Source organism: Silurus meridionalis, chromosome 8, assembly GCF_014805685.1.
Source record: "Silurus meridionalis isolate SWU-2019-XX chromosome 8, ASM1480568v1, whole genome shotgun sequence".
NCBI classification, from domain to species: domain Eukaryota; kingdom Metazoa; phylum Chordata; class Actinopteri; order Siluriformes; family Siluridae; genus Silurus; species Silurus meridionalis.
Window position 1 is genome coordinate 23,976,018 of NC_060891.1, and position 15,170 is coordinate 23,991,187.

Below are 15,170 nucleotides of genomic sequence, written 5' to 3' on the forward strand. Positions count from 1 at the left end.
TCACCAGTATACAATACAACACCTGTAGCAGCTGTAAGCCTTGATTTTTCCGCCACTTCATGAGTTCTTCTGCGGCTGCACCGAGATAACCAATGTTAAATGGCAAATTTTTCCCCCCTTGTGCTCGAGATATCAGGGTTCGGCGACATAAAAGAATCGACATAACCGATAAAAAATGCTAAGACAAGCGAGAATTTGGCGGTTCCACTTCAAAAACGTCGACTTAATAGGGTTGTCGAGATAACCGAGGTCGAGATAAGCGGGTTCCACTGTATATATATATATATGTATAATATACAGTAGTGTGGTGATAAGTTATGGATGGTGCAAAAGAAAAAAAAACAGAAATGATGATCAGCTGTTCGTGCAGTAACAGCCACAAGAAAAAAAATATTCTTTAGTCTGTTTGTGTGATTTAGAGGCACCTGTAGTGTCTGCGCAATGGGAGAAGAGTGAATAGTCCATGATTGGGGTGAGGTATCTTTGATGATGCCCCTCAGCTACCTTCCTCCAAGATGGGTAGCTGAGTGCCAATGATTCGTTGGTCAGTTTTCACTACACTCTGAAGGGCTTAACAGTCCGAATGCCATAAATGTAAATGTACTTTACTACAAAAGGTTAAATGCATACACTTACACCTAATAAAAAACAAAACACATTTTAAAAGTCAATATCTCAGACATATAATGCCAGATGGTCGCAAGAGCTTCTGGTAAATAATCCTATCCTGATGCTTTTGGGTACCGTATAATAGCCTCATTTACATTTATATAGCAAAGTGGAAGCAACACAATGAGTGCTAAATGTAAATTAAGTTACTTGGTGAGAAACCAGAAAAGAGGTCTCCTGTGCAGACCAGAGGGGTCAGAGAATGTAAATATGGGTGTAGTTATCTGTTGCATCTGTTGTAAATGTAGTTCTCTAAAATGATATGATATTTTTAATGTAATCTCGCTGTTTATTATGAAATAGAGATTTGATTGATACCAGACATGAAGAGAAATATTTGACATAAACGCATTTAAGATTCCCCAGTTTAATTTAATGTCCTTTTTGAGCACTGGTTCAATCATAAGAGACAAGCTTATAGGCCCCAACCTTACACGTTTATATTGTATAACTTCTTTATGTATGAAAAACTGCTTTGAGACAATGTCCATTGTAAAAAATTAAATAAATAAATAAACTACAAATACAAGTGAATATAATTTAATTGACAGATTCCTCTAAAGCATCCTGTAGCCATATTTTATTTCTTGTGTGTGTGTGTGTGTGTGTGTGTGTGCGTGCGTGTGTGTGTGTGTGTGTGTGTGAAAACTTTCAACCTGTCTCATTGTAGGTAGTGAATGTGAAAAGGAGAACCCGAGCCCCAAGAAAACCCAGCAGGGAGTTCAGGGATGTAACTCTCTCTCTCTCTCTCTCTCTCTCTCTCTCTCTCTCTCTCTCATTCTTACTCTCTATCTATCTTCCCCCTCTCCCACACTTCAGTGAGACTCTTCAGAGGTGTGGTCACACAAAACTCGTGCTCACGGTGAGTAACTTCATTAATCAATGACTTACAAAAGTACAGTTCAGTTTATACTGCTCTATCTATCTATCTATCTATCTATCTATCTATCTATCTATCTATCTATCTATCTATCTATCTATCTATCTATCTATCTATCTATCGTCTCTCTCTCTTGCTCTCTCTCTCTCTTTCTCTCTCTCTCTTTCTGTTTGTTTGTCTGTCTGCCTTCCCCCTTTCCCACAGATGTCTCTATCTGTTTTTGTGCATCCCTTTTCACACCTGGCTCTGTCTGTCTGTCTGTCTGTCTGTCTGTCTGTCTGTCTGTCTATCTATCTATCTATCTATCTATCTATCTATCTATCTATCTATCTATCTATCATCTATCTATCTATCTATCTATCTATCTATCTATCTATCTATCTATCTATCTATCTATCTATGTGTCTGCCTCTTTTTCTCTACCATCTTATATCTAGTTTTCTGTCTGTCTATCCCTCTCTCCTCAGCTGTGTGTGTGTGCGTCAGAAGTGTGTAATGGCTGCTGAGATGAAGGATCTCTCTCAGGACGGCCCTTGGTCTGTTGTCTTCAGCTCCTTCATGGCTCAGCTGCTGGCGTTTGGTTCTCCCCAGTCAGTGGGAGTTATTTACCCTGAGTGGCTCAGCACATTCCATGAGGGCAAGAGCACCACCGCCTGGGTCGGCTCCACTGTCCTGGGGGTTGGGCTCATCACCAGTGAGTACACTCACCACACGGGAGCCATGTGTTTAATGTCATCGTGTGCTTTTTGCATGAATACCACAAATCTGAGAGTTTTCTAGAACAGCTGTAGTAGTTCAAAGTGACTCGCTTTGTCATCACACATGGAGATGAAGATCAGGATGATAGAAAAAATCTGTTAATTGAACCATTGTTAACTGATCTCTTTTGCTGGCAAATGGAGCTCTGCACTCAGCCGTGCACACACACACACACACACACACACACACACACACACACACACACAGTGTTGTACTATGCCAGACTTACTACTTACTGTGTTTCATGCAGGGGAAATAAAGGGTTTAAAAAATACTATAAAATAAAATGTACAACAATGTTGAACAAATGTACAGTTCAGTTTATACCCCATCATCTATCTATCTATCCATCTATCCATCTATCTATCTATCTATCTATCTATCTATCTATCTATCTATCTATCTATCTATCTATCATCTGCTGATAGATAAATATTTGTGTGTGTGTGTGTGTGTGTGTGTGTGTGTGTGTGTGCACGTTAGGTACGGTGGATGTCACAGTGTCAGGTTTATTTCCATCAGAGCTGTTTGCATTCCAACATGGCTAGAGAAGTGTTTTGTGTGTGTGTGTTGCTGTCATTCAATGTGTGCCCATACCACCTCAGTACTAATCAAATGTCATCAACAACATGTATTGCTAAATGTCCCATCGTCACACACAGAAGTATATACTAAATAATTCGCAGTTTGACTTATTCAGTGACGAGCAGAACGATACGAGCCAACATAAAAGCGACTGTTGTCTTCTTGTCTCTCTTTCTGTCTCAATCTGTTTCTCTCTGTCTCGCTGTTTGTGTCTCAGTCTCTTTTTGTCTCTTTCTCACTGTCTCTCTGTCCTTCTCTCTCTCTCTGTCTCTCTCTCTCTCTCTCACACTATTTTTTCCTCTTTGTGCAGGCCCTTTGTGCAGTGCGTGTGTGGATAATTTTGGCGCCCGGCCCGTGACCATCTTCAGTGGTGTAATGGTGGCCGGAGGTTTAATGCTTAGTGCCTTCGCTCCCAACATCATCTTCCTCATCTTCAGCTATGGAATCGTTGTGGGTGAGACTCATCTCATATTTCACTAACACAATCTCAGACTTCTCTCAAACCAACAAGGTGTTTTAATCTGCAGCGTCCATCCACAGGGTGTTTTTTTGTTTTTTTTTCTGTGTAAAATCTAGAGACTTTCGTACTGGGAAAATTCCACTTTCTGAAAAACCCAAACCAGCCGACCTGGACCCAAACATGCCATAGTAAATGTCACAGAGATCACACTTATACAGATTTGGATTTTTGCTGCTTCCACTTGATTGGCTCATCAGACAACTGGATAAATGTAGGAATAAAGGTGGTCCTAATAGAGTGGATGGTGAGTGTACGCATGCACTGGCTGATTTTCTACCTGAGTGTTTGTGTCTGTTTACAGGTCTGGGCTGTGGGCTCGTCTATGCAGCAACATTGACTGTCACGTGTCAGTATTTCGATAAGAGGCGTGGTCTTGCCCTGGGCATTGTTACTACAGGTAATAGTTTTCCTGATATTATACAGATATTTTCAAACATTTAGAGTTGAACCAATAAAATATTTGGAAAAAGACCACAACTTAAGAAATCCAAGAGTTTCAGGCTTGGGATTTTGGCACAGATTGTTTAGTGCACTACAAGAATGGCAACATAGGAAGTGAAAATGTCTTGAATATAGTTATTTAAATGTAGTGCTTCTGGATTGTATTGTTTGTGTTAATGCCTGACATCGGTAGGTGTGGTCATCTAAAAAAAATAAAAATAAATACATGCAAAACAGAATTAATTATCTTATAATTTATTTGTAATAATCCAATTAAAAATATTAGATGAAGTTGCTCATATTCAGAATGTGTTAAATTTACTTATTGTATTCTGTAGCTCAAATAATATTTTAAATATTAATGTGTTTACATCCTACTACCTGTGAATCCTATGTAATTTCCACCACACAATGTAGTACAGGCTGAACTGTTGGCAAAAGAACAGCTGAACACCAGGAACAAAGATACAATAGGTCTAATATGAAACAGTGTCTTTCAAAAGAATTCTTTTGCGATTAATAAATATCGTATTTTATTTGATCTCATCTCATATCTTATATCTTATCATATCTATGATATATTATCCATATTACTAAAACATCTATATTCTTCCACCCCTGCCTTAGGCATATCCCTGATCCTTGGTTGCATCTATATCTAATTGTCCTCAACCATTTTTTTGTCACACCAATTGCTGTAATTCAGCCACATTTCTATGTTTGTGGAAATTTATAACAGATTTCCGAAAGTGTTAAACTTACCTGTGTATTTTTTTTTAACTCTAATAATATTTCACATATTTCTGGAATAGTCAAAGACAATAGAATATGCCTTTACGCCATAATACCTTTGAATCCTATGCAATATCAAAGACCACCACAAATACAGTCAGTTTTTTGTAAGCTACATGCTGAACTTTTGCCTCAAAAACAGTTGAGTTTAGTGCTATTTGACCTGGAGGAAAGAGAGAATAGCTCTAGGTGGCGTCTGTTCCGCCTTCCAGTAAGTGGTTTTATCCAGTAGCATCAGCAGTTTCAGCTTCCCAGATTAAAATCTCAGAGGAATCTTTTTAGAAAAAAGATTTTCGACTTCAGGGGCTATGAGAACTTTTTCAAGGTGTTATACACTTATTTGCTATTTTTTTACTATGCAGAATGCTACAAGATTGCTTTAAAAAAAATCCTGTCTATTCCTGGGTATCTACACTATGTTGTCAAAAGTTTGCGGACACCTGGTCATGAGTATGGTGCATAAGTATGTGCTTTTTCAGCATTGCATTCCACAATTTGGTCCCAATTTGCTTTTATAATTCGATTTACTCTTCCCAGAAGTATGTGCTTTTTTAAGCATTGCATTCAAAATATAGTCTTAATTTGCTTTTCTAATTTCTTCCCACAAGAGTGAAGGGAATTATAAAAGCAAATTGTGACTACATTTGGAATGCAATGCTCAAAAAGCACATACTTATGCACCATACTTATGACCAGGAGTCCGCAAACCTTTGCCAATATACTGTAATGTAGGTACCCAGGAATATGTCTTGAGTGGCCTGCTATCGAGCTCTGACCTCTATAGCAGGCCACTCAAGATTTTCCTCTCCAAACAATGTAAAGCATATCTTCATGGAGCAGGCTTTGTGCACAGGGGCATCGCCATGCTGGAACAGATTTGGGTTTCAAATTTTAAGCGAATATTATTCTCCCTTTTTTTTCTCCTATGTCCTACTTTTTGTGTTTAAATGTGACATGGTTTCCTTAGATAATGGATTGTCATGTGGTAACTCTGGCTGCTGGTTTTGTGACCCATGCTAGTGACTTTAGAAATGTCTTTTAGACATTAAAAACATGCAAATTTTAGAACGTGTTGTGCTATAATTGTGTGTGTGTGTGTGTGTGTGTGTGTGTGTGTGTGTGTGTGTGTGTGTGTGTGTGTGTGTGTGTCATTTTCAGGAACCAGCATAGGTGGCTTTATGTATGCCTCAATGCAGAACAAGCTGATTGGTCATTACGGATTAGAAGGGTGTCTACTCATTGTTGGTGCTCTGGCACTAAACCTGATCGCTTGTGCTGGACCTATGCGACCTTTAAACCTTCCTGGATACTACATCAGACAGAAGGCTGCACTGAAGTGTGCAGACGAATCTCTCTATGACAAAGAACTTGTTACGGAACCCTTAGTGGAGCATCAGACGCTGGTATGCATCATCAAAAAGCACCTCCAGCCTCACCCCGAGTACATGCATGGCATGCGTGAGTGCTTGCGGGAGCCCTCGTTTGTGTCACTCTGCGTCTCATTTTTCCTATACAGCCTGGGTGCAATCCCACCCGTGCTCTTCATGGAGGATGTGGCTCAGAGCGAGGGCCTCCTCGATCATGTGACACCCATCCCTCTTGTCTCGATCACAGCTGCTGCAACAGTAGTGGGTAAGCTGGCACTGGGTATGTTGGCAGATGTGCACTGGGTGAACAGCTTGCAACTCTATGCCATGACGGTAGCTGCGATGGGCACCGCTTTGCTAGTAGTGCCCATGTGGAAGAGTTATGCTGGGCTTCAGGTGATCTCAGCTGTCATTGGCTTCTTCTCAGGTAACTGGTCGATCACGTCCTACGTCACCACACGCATTGTGGGCATTGAACGCCTCGGCCAAGCACACGGGCTCCTTATGTGCTCCGGTGGCTTTGGGATCATTCTGGGACCTCCGGTCGTAGGTGTGAAGTAGAACAACTCAAACACACATGTACTAATTCACAACCTAGACACTTATCTTTCTTATGATAGAGGAGACGATCGATAAGAGACAGGCTTTTACTGCTCAGGATTAACAATAAGGCACATGGAATACACCCTGGATGAAATTCCACATATATACACATCAGAGGTGGGAAGTAACGAAGTACAAATACTTTGCTACTGCACTTAACTTTAATATTTATATTTCGGACAACCTTTTACTTTTACTCATTACATGTTTACACAAATATCTGTCATTTCTACTTCTTACAATTTCAAACCAGGCTCGTTATTTCATCTAATTGTGCACTGTTTTCAGATGAATGCAGTGTGCATTTCTTTCTTTCTCTGCGTTGTGTCGGTGAATGAACCAGACCGACAACAAAGACTCCTCTGGGCACTTTTTATTCGGAACGAATAAAAGTAACCAATTAATAAAGAAACTTCGGTCCGTGGCCTTCCCAGACAATTTCAGCATTGACCTCTCCTTAAAACAACCACCAAACAAATGAACATACTATTTAACTATAGTAACATTACATCTCAAAAGAAATGAATAATAAAAGAATGATTTCCAGCGTGTAAAATAATTAAATAAATATAAAATAATGAATAACAAAGAGAGAGATTTTAAAAGAAATGTATATATTTAGAACATCTGTTATAATTAGTTAATTAAAAACTTGAAAAGTATTAATTTAAGTTACATTTAGCAACGATAGAAATGTACGATTGAGTTGCAATTAAATATTTTAATCGATTGACAGCCCTAATAATATTATGATGTGAGGTCCACTTACCAGCATGACACTAAAGCAGGTTGTAGTAATGGCTACTTTTTACTTCAACTTCTTTGAAAATGGGCGAGCGTAAGGATTTGAGCGAGTTTGACAAGGATCAAATGGTGATGGCTGGACGACTGGGTCAGAACATCTCAAAACTGCAACTCCTGTGGGATGTTCCCGGTCCGCATTGGTCAGTGTCTATCAAATATGGTCAAAGGAAGGAACAGTGGTGAACCGGCGACAGGGTTGTTGATGAAGGTTGGGGAGCGAAGGCTGGCCGGTGTGGTCCGATTCAGCAGACGAGCTTTTGTAGCTCAAATTGATTAAGTTAATTCTGTTAATGCTTGACAGTTCAGGACTGTTTTGGCAGCAAAAGGTGGAGCAACTTAATATTAGGTATTATTATATTAATAAGTTATACCTGGTCAGTGTATACATTACTAATAAAAAAATGGCAAATACATACCGTGCCTGTCAATTATTTGTAAAGGCCTTTTAGTGTTTCTGAGACCCAAATGCATATTCTTTTTGTTTGTATGCAACAAACTAGGTAATGTAAAGGATTATGAAGGATATGAAGATTTACATTGTCCAAACAAATATATCAATGTAGAGACATTACACTTTATTTTAATTGACAAATGGAAGTTTCTCCAAACAATCAGCTGAAATACTTTACCATGTCTCTTGTAAAACTTGCCAAAGATGTTTTTCACTAGTTGGATATTTCTTTCTAATTTTTGATCCACTTAATCTCAAGGCAAATCAATAGGATTTAGGTGTGTTGACTGGGAAGGCCATTTCATGATAGATAACACTCCAGCTGACTGTATGCTCTCTAAATAACGCTTACAGAGCTTCAACCTATGCTTCTGGTCATTGAATTGTTGTACAGCATGGTGAAGTCGAGAGGAAATTGCATGGCATGAGTTGAGGTATGGAATGGTAGCCATGTTGGTTCTATATTCCTTTCTTCTGAAATAAGTCTCCAACCTTCCCTGCTCGAAAACAACCCCAAACCATTAAGTTTTCAACTCCATGTTTGACTGTGGGGGTGAGGCAGTCTGCTAGCATCTTCTCTTCTGTTCTCCATCTTGCATAAGTTCTTATGTTAGAGCAAAAAATGTCAAATTTGGACTCATGTGTCCACATAATTTTCCTCCAATTATTCACTGTCCACTAATTGTGTGTTTTTGCCTTTTACCTAGTTTGGTAAATATAAACTAAAGAAACATGCATGTGTCTCAAAAACCATAACATAATGTTCAAACTTTTGCAGGCTTTGTAGATGTTAATTGAAAACAGGAAGACCCTGAGACTTGTTTTTCTTTGATTATTCTGGACATCAAGTTAGCTAAAATGCAGTTAGTGGAAAACCCTAAATGGGCAAACTAGTTACAATGGACTAACTTGGTTTAGCTGTTTGGTTTGTCACAATATTATAAAATATCATTCATCGACCTAACAAAGTTACTCAAGGTTATTTTTCATCTTAGATATGAGAATGGAGCAAGGACAAGCGTATCCAGATTATTATATACATTTCAAACACACTAACACTTGCATGTTACTTTCATTTTATAGAAAATCTAGATAGCTCTTGATGGCTTTTGATAGCTCTTGTAAATGATTGTATAGAATTGGTAGTAAATGTAGAAATTTGAAAATGATATGTGCTGTTATTGGGTTGAGTTCACATATTTATCCTCTCTGTTCTCCATCATAGGTTTATTCTTTGATTGGACGCAGTCGTATGATCTCCCGTTCTACTTTACCGGGTGCTGTTTGCTGGTGGGTGGCGCTGTTCCCTTCATTACAGCCTCGCTCTGCAAAAATCCAGTTAACAAGAACAAGAAGAATGCTTTGGCTGATCTTAATGATGACATTGTCCAGGAACTCAAAAACCCCTCAGTATGTAACCGAGTGACTTCTGAACTAGAACATGTCAGTGAAGAAGATCTAGTGGCCTCCCATTGCCTTCCATCTTTAGCAGTGCCTGCAAGTACACCAGATAATGGCTATGAGACACACCATTGATAAAAAGAATTAGCTTGTCATTCCTAGAGTTTGAAGTTGTGATTAAAAACTGAAGCATGGAACCAAATGGTAGCATGTAAAGGCAAAGTCTATGTCTCAAATCACATACTCCTACACTAATGTATAGTTTATATATACATTTTAGTATTTAGTGCACTAATATTGGTTTGGGACAGATAAATTAGCCTTGCTACCTTTTTTTCTTCACTGTGAACCTGAATTTTAAGACTATTTTGTTGCAGAACTCCAGAAAGCTACTTTAGATGAGCTGTATTTATTTAGTTGACAAATGTGAAGTAATAGGGCAGAAACAAATACTTTGTCTTGTCTTTTTATTTGCTGCACTGGTTTGAAAAAAAATGAGAGAAATTTTCCTTCAGCTGCCATACGATGCCGATCCAACCTTTTCAATTAACCTAACAGATGCCTCTAGGTTTTATCATTTATTCTGTCTTTCTTTTATACATTCATTCTTGATTTTTTATGGACAGAAAGTTTGTGGTTTTAGATTTCTTAATAATTTTATAATAGTTGTCATGTTTGATTTTTAAATATCTTTATGAATATTATGTAACAAATTTCTGTAAAATCATTTGATGTATTTTCGATGTTAAGGATTGGCACTGGGATTCAGCCAGAACCAATTAAATCATTTGTCAGTTTTTGGTTATGGCAAGGATTGAACAATTATTATTATTATTATTATTATTATTATTATTATTATTATTATTTTTTTTTTTTTATTATTATTATATAATACTTATTATTATTATTATTATTATTATTATTATTACTTTATTATTATTATTTTTTATTGATTTATTTTTTATATAGTCAGGTTTAGTTTCTGGAATTGGTCTGAATTTTTCTCAGGGCAGCCAGGGTGGATCAGAATTCTATTGGAACTGGATTGGATTGGTCAAAATTTCACTGGGAGCAAGTGCAATTTGTGAGAATTCTTTGAAAATGGTCAGGATTGCTCAGAATTCTTTTGGGAGTGGTCAGGACTGACAAGAATTCCTTTGAAGGTTGGTCAACATTTAAATGGGAGAAAAGAAGATTAGCCAAAATTCCTGGTTTGGAAAAAATTGCATGAGAGTGAGATTTGCAAACCAGCCCCACCATCAGTTCCAGGGACTCATAATAGGTATTATGAGAAAGGTACAGGAACTCTAATTTGCCCTCATCCAACATACAGTGCATCTGGAAAGTATTCACAGCACAACAGGTTTTCCACATTTTGTTATGTTATAGCCTTATTTCAAAATGGATGAAATTCCTTATTTTCCTCTAAATTTCACAAACACTACCCCATAATAGCAACATGAAAATAGTGTGTTCAAAATCTCTCCAAATTTATACAAATAAAAAACGAAATAAAAAAAAATTACATGTAAATAAGTAGTCACAGCCTTTGCTCTATACTTTGCTGAAGCACCTTTGGCACCAATTACAGCATCAATTCTTTTTGAGTATTCATTTTGATCCTGACTAGTCTCCCAGTTCCTGCTGCTGAAAACATCCCCACAACATGATACCGCCACCACCATGCTTTACTGTAAAGATGGTACTGGCCAGGTGATGAGCGGTGCCTGGTTTCCTTTAAACATGACGCTTTGCCAAAGAGTTCAATCTTTGTTTCACCAGACAAGAGAATTTTGTTTCCTTCAGGTGACTCTGAAGTGTCCTGATGTTTCCAAACTTCTTCCCTTTGTGGATGATGGAGGCCACTGTGCTCACTGGGACCTTTAATGCTGCAGACATTTTTCTGTATCTTTCCCCAGATCTGTGCCTCGATACAATCCTGTCTCAGAGGTCTACAGACAATTCCTTGGATTTCATGGTTTGTGCTTTGACATGCACTGTTAACTGTGGGACCTTATATACACAGTTGTATGCTTTTTATAACTGTGGGACCTTATATACACAGGTGTATGTTGTCAAAATCATGTCCAATCAACTGAATTTACCACAAGTGGACTCCAATCAAGTTGCAGAAACATCTCAAGGATGACCAGTTTAAACTGGATGCACCTGAGCTCAAGTTTTATTGTTATTCAAAGGCTGTGAATACTCATGTACATGTGATTTTTTTTTTTTATATTTGTTATAAATTTGCAAAGATTTTAGACAAACTTCTTTCACATTATCATTATGCGGTATTGTTTGTAGAATTTTGAGGAAAATTATTAATTAAATCCATTTTGGAATAAGGCTGTAACATAACAAAATGTGGAAAAAGTGCTGTGAATACTTTCCAGATGCACTGTACAGGAGAACTTATGAGTGAATGGTACAGTGTTACTTGCTTAGAAATTACATTCATATCCCTGTGTTATGAACAAATAACATAAACAAAGGTGAATAGTTTTATTTCAATTTTTTGTGTGTTTCAGTTTTAACTGATACTTTCTTAAACACTAGGTATAATCTAGGTACAGTTTTCTACTTTAATTACTGACTAAATTAAAAATATACTGTATATATTTTGTAAACTTTTGTACCCTACTATAAAAGCAGAAATGACAATTTTGGACTCACATTTCACAGCAAATTTCGTTCTTCTCTTTTTCACAGCAAATTTCGTTCTTCCCCTCTTACTGGTTCCCCTTTACTCTTTTCTTCATTGTTAAACCAAAGCTTTTGGATGAAGGACACAATATATTAATATCAATCAAAAGTTATTTTAGAAATGTTCAAATGAAAGGTTTGTTATGATCTAAAGGATAGTAAATAATGGTACTTGTCCTTCAAAAACATTTCAGTTGTATGGTTATATGGGGTTTTCCAGGGGTTATTAATGTTTTTAAATTTGTAGTGTATACCTGCAAAAACTCCATATATAATATACTGTGCAGTACATGCTAATCAGCCATAACAATAAAACCAACTGCCTTGAATAGTTTTGCTCCTTTTGTGCTACCAAAACATCTCTGATTCTTCAAGGCTTGGACTGCACAAGACTTTTGAAGGTGTCTTGTGGTATTTGGCACAAGACAACCTTTTAAATTGAATCTGCTGCCAAACTTTAAGTTGTAAAATGTGGCTCCATGGATGAGACGTGTTTGTCCATCATGTTGAAGTTTTTGCATTAATCCTTACATACAAGACATACAAGACATTATATTATGAGATGCTCTGACCCAGTCATCTAGCTTTCACAATCTGGTCCTTGTTAAAGTCGCTCAGATCTTTATAAATGCCCATTCTCCTGCTTCCAAAAGTTTTAAGAATGTTCACTTGCTGCTGAATAAATCAAGTCCTTTGACAGGTGTCATTAAAACAAGATCATCAGTTTTTTTTTTTTTACACTTCATCTGTCAGTGGCTTTAATGTTATGGTTGATTGGTGTATATTTATTTTGAAATATATAAATACAGTTTATAATGTATTAAATCATTTTATTACATTTTAAGAAATGTGCCTGAATGTTATGGACCAAAAATAATTTGATTTGTCTGTTTTGCATTTCTTTAGAATTTGTTTTAACCAAATTCACAAAAACATTCATCTAGACTATCTGCAATCTGAAATCATCAGAATGCACACATTACAGGATGAAGCTTTGAGAGACTGTTCTTTTGTCTAATTTTGTATGTTGTCTCTAGACTAAAAATTGAAAAAGTGTTTAGTTGAACAATTCTGAATGTTGCGGCCAAACTTGTAGCAAGTCTTTTATTTATACTTTTTACTGAAACACATCAAGAAACTCAAACACCCCAAATTAAATAATTAATAATCCAAACAAATGTTTTATCTTTATTGTATCTTTTTTTTAAATACCTATTAAAATGAATGTAATGTATGTTATCAAAAACAAATTCTGCACATCATGTTAAAGAAAATGTGTCACCAAAGTTTATTTGAAAAAAATGTAGTTTTTCTCATTTGTTTGAATGAAAATACTAATAAAAAAAGTTGTTTAAAAGACCTATCGACTCTAATAAACTTCATTTTAATACTTGGATCTGATTTTGGATCTTGACTGTGATGTTGAAAATAGTTTAACACATGTACATTGTAAACAGTATTTAGGCGAAAATTATTAGGACACTTCACTTTTCCAGCCATAAGTGGTTCTTGGAGGCACACAAATGTTTAGGGTGTCTTTGGATGTGGTAGCATTATATTTTTATTTCTCTTCAACTAGGAGACGTAAACCTGTTCCAGCATGTGCACAAAGCCAGCTCTTTGAAGATATGGTTTACATGGGTTGGAGTGGAAGATCTTGAGTGGAGCTCTGACCTCAAACCCAGTGAACATCTTTGGGATGAGTTGGAACACTGACTGCACCACATGCTTTCTCATCCTTATTAACATAAATAAGCATAAGTCTCCACAAGCACACTCCAGGAATTTAGTGAAACATCTTCCCAGAAGATTGGAGGTTATTATAACAGCAAATAGTAGCTAAATGTGGAATGGTATGTTCAAATGTCATACAAAACTTATCGTCAGGCGTCCACACATTTTGTCCATATAGTGTATTTGTAGAACTTAAAAAAAGTATTCTGTCATGCTAAGAACTACAAGAACAATTGATTGGAGCTAGTGCAAGCATCTGCTGGCACTAAAAGTCAAACCTGGCAACTCAATGCTTTCAGATTTTATCCTTATCTGGATTAGTGTCTGTTTGGAGTTTTATTTGTTCTGCCAATTTCCTACAAGATCTTTAATTTCCTGTCACCTCCCAAAAACATGCTAGGTTGTCTACATTGGCTAGGCTGTTTTGTGTGTGTGTCCAGTATTATTAAATTAAACAATAGAAATCCTCATAGGATTTGTAATAGTTTTAATGGTTCAAATGGGAATTGTATTGGTTTAAATGGATATTGTAATGGTCTAACCATAGGGGTTTCGACTAGTGTTTGTTGACTTCTGTTGGTGGAATTTTTGGCAACTTGTAAATCACATGTTGGGATCTTCAGGACACAAGTAGGGAGCAGTAGGACAGCATCACATTTCTACACTGGTTCTTTGAGTATAAAGATAATGATTTAATGATGTACACAAAAAAATAGTGGAAACAATTTAGGAACAGTTTCAATGTTTGAGAACTGGTTTGTAATCAGTGTTGGACGAAGTACACAAACCACGTACTTGAGTTAAAGTAGAGATACAGCAGGTCAAATATTACTTCAGTAAAAGTAAATGCTCCCCTTAAACTTTAACCTGAAAAAAAAATACACAAATATTTGCCTTCAAATGTACTTAAGTATGATGTATTATGGCTGATATCATCTATTATCATTTTTAGCACAAGGATCGACTGATTTCGCAAAATGTAGTTGAGTAAAAAGTACGATATTTGACTCTGAAATGAAGTGAAGTTAAACTAAGTGGAAATGCTTCAACAAAGTACAGATATGTGAAGAAGTACAGTAACAAATTACATTTACTTTGTTATTGTCAATCACTGTTTGTAATAGACGTCATTAGAATTTCTGGAATGGTTGCTATTGTTTTGTTTTTTTTTTTTTCATGCTGATTGACCATCAGCAAAGAACTGTTGGAAACCAGTGGACAATCTACTGTGAGAAGTCTGGACAGAAGTGGTCTTCATGAAAGAATTGATGATAATATCTTGCAATGTTTCGCACCATGTAAATCAAGAAATAATTGGACAGATGGAATTATAAATTGATTATAGAGGGAAGAAATACATGGACAAAATAATTTTTTCATTTGATGTGATTGATTTTATTTTATTATTATTATTATTATAAGTTTTGCAGACGGGGGTTCAAAAAAAGTTTAATTGTT

At 36.6% G+C, this 15,170-nt stretch overlaps 1 protein-coding gene across 4 annotated transcripts; it reads left to right on the forward strand.

Moving 5' to 3' along the window:
* Positions 1–1,467: 1,467 nt before the first annotated feature.
* slc16a9a (solute carrier family 16 member 9a) lies at positions 1,468–10,066 on the forward strand. Of its 4 annotated transcripts, none has more exons than XM_046855226.1 (6): positions 1,468–1,531; positions 2,017–2,243; positions 3,204–3,347; positions 3,715–3,810; positions 5,805–6,563; positions 9,097–10,066. In XM_046855226.1, the coding sequence occupies exons 2-6, from the start codon at positions 2,045–2,047 to the stop codon at positions 9,405–9,407; spliced, it is 1,509 nt and encodes a 502-aa protein (XP_046711182.1). In that variant the 5' UTR covers positions 1,468–1,531; positions 2,017–2,044; the 3' UTR covers positions 9,408–10,066. The 4 variants fall into 4 exon arrangements, with proteins under 4 accessions (XP_046711182.1, XP_046711184.1, XP_046711183.1 ...); XM_046855228.1 differs by lacking the exon at positions 1,468–1,531 and having other exon boundaries at positions 2,011–2,243; positions 5,805–6,278; positions 6,441–6,563; XM_046855227.1 differs by lacking the exon at positions 1,468–1,531 and having other exon boundaries at positions 2,011–2,243; positions 5,805–6,440.
* Positions 10,067–15,170: the final 5,104 nt, after the last annotated feature.

Coding starts and splice junctions, on each gene's coding strand:
- slc16a9a (XM_046855226.1), top strand. CDS start 2,045: ATGGCTGCTGAGATGAAGGATCTCTCTCAGGACGGCCCTTGGTCTGTT. Junction 3,348..3,714: donor CAGCTATGGAATCGTTGTGG/GTGAGACTCATC, acceptor GTCTGTTTACAG/GTCTGGGCTGTGGGCTCGTC. Junction 3,811..5,804: donor CCTGGGCATTGTTACTACAG/GTAATAGTTTTC, acceptor TGTCATTTTCAG/GAACCAGCATAGGTGGCTTT.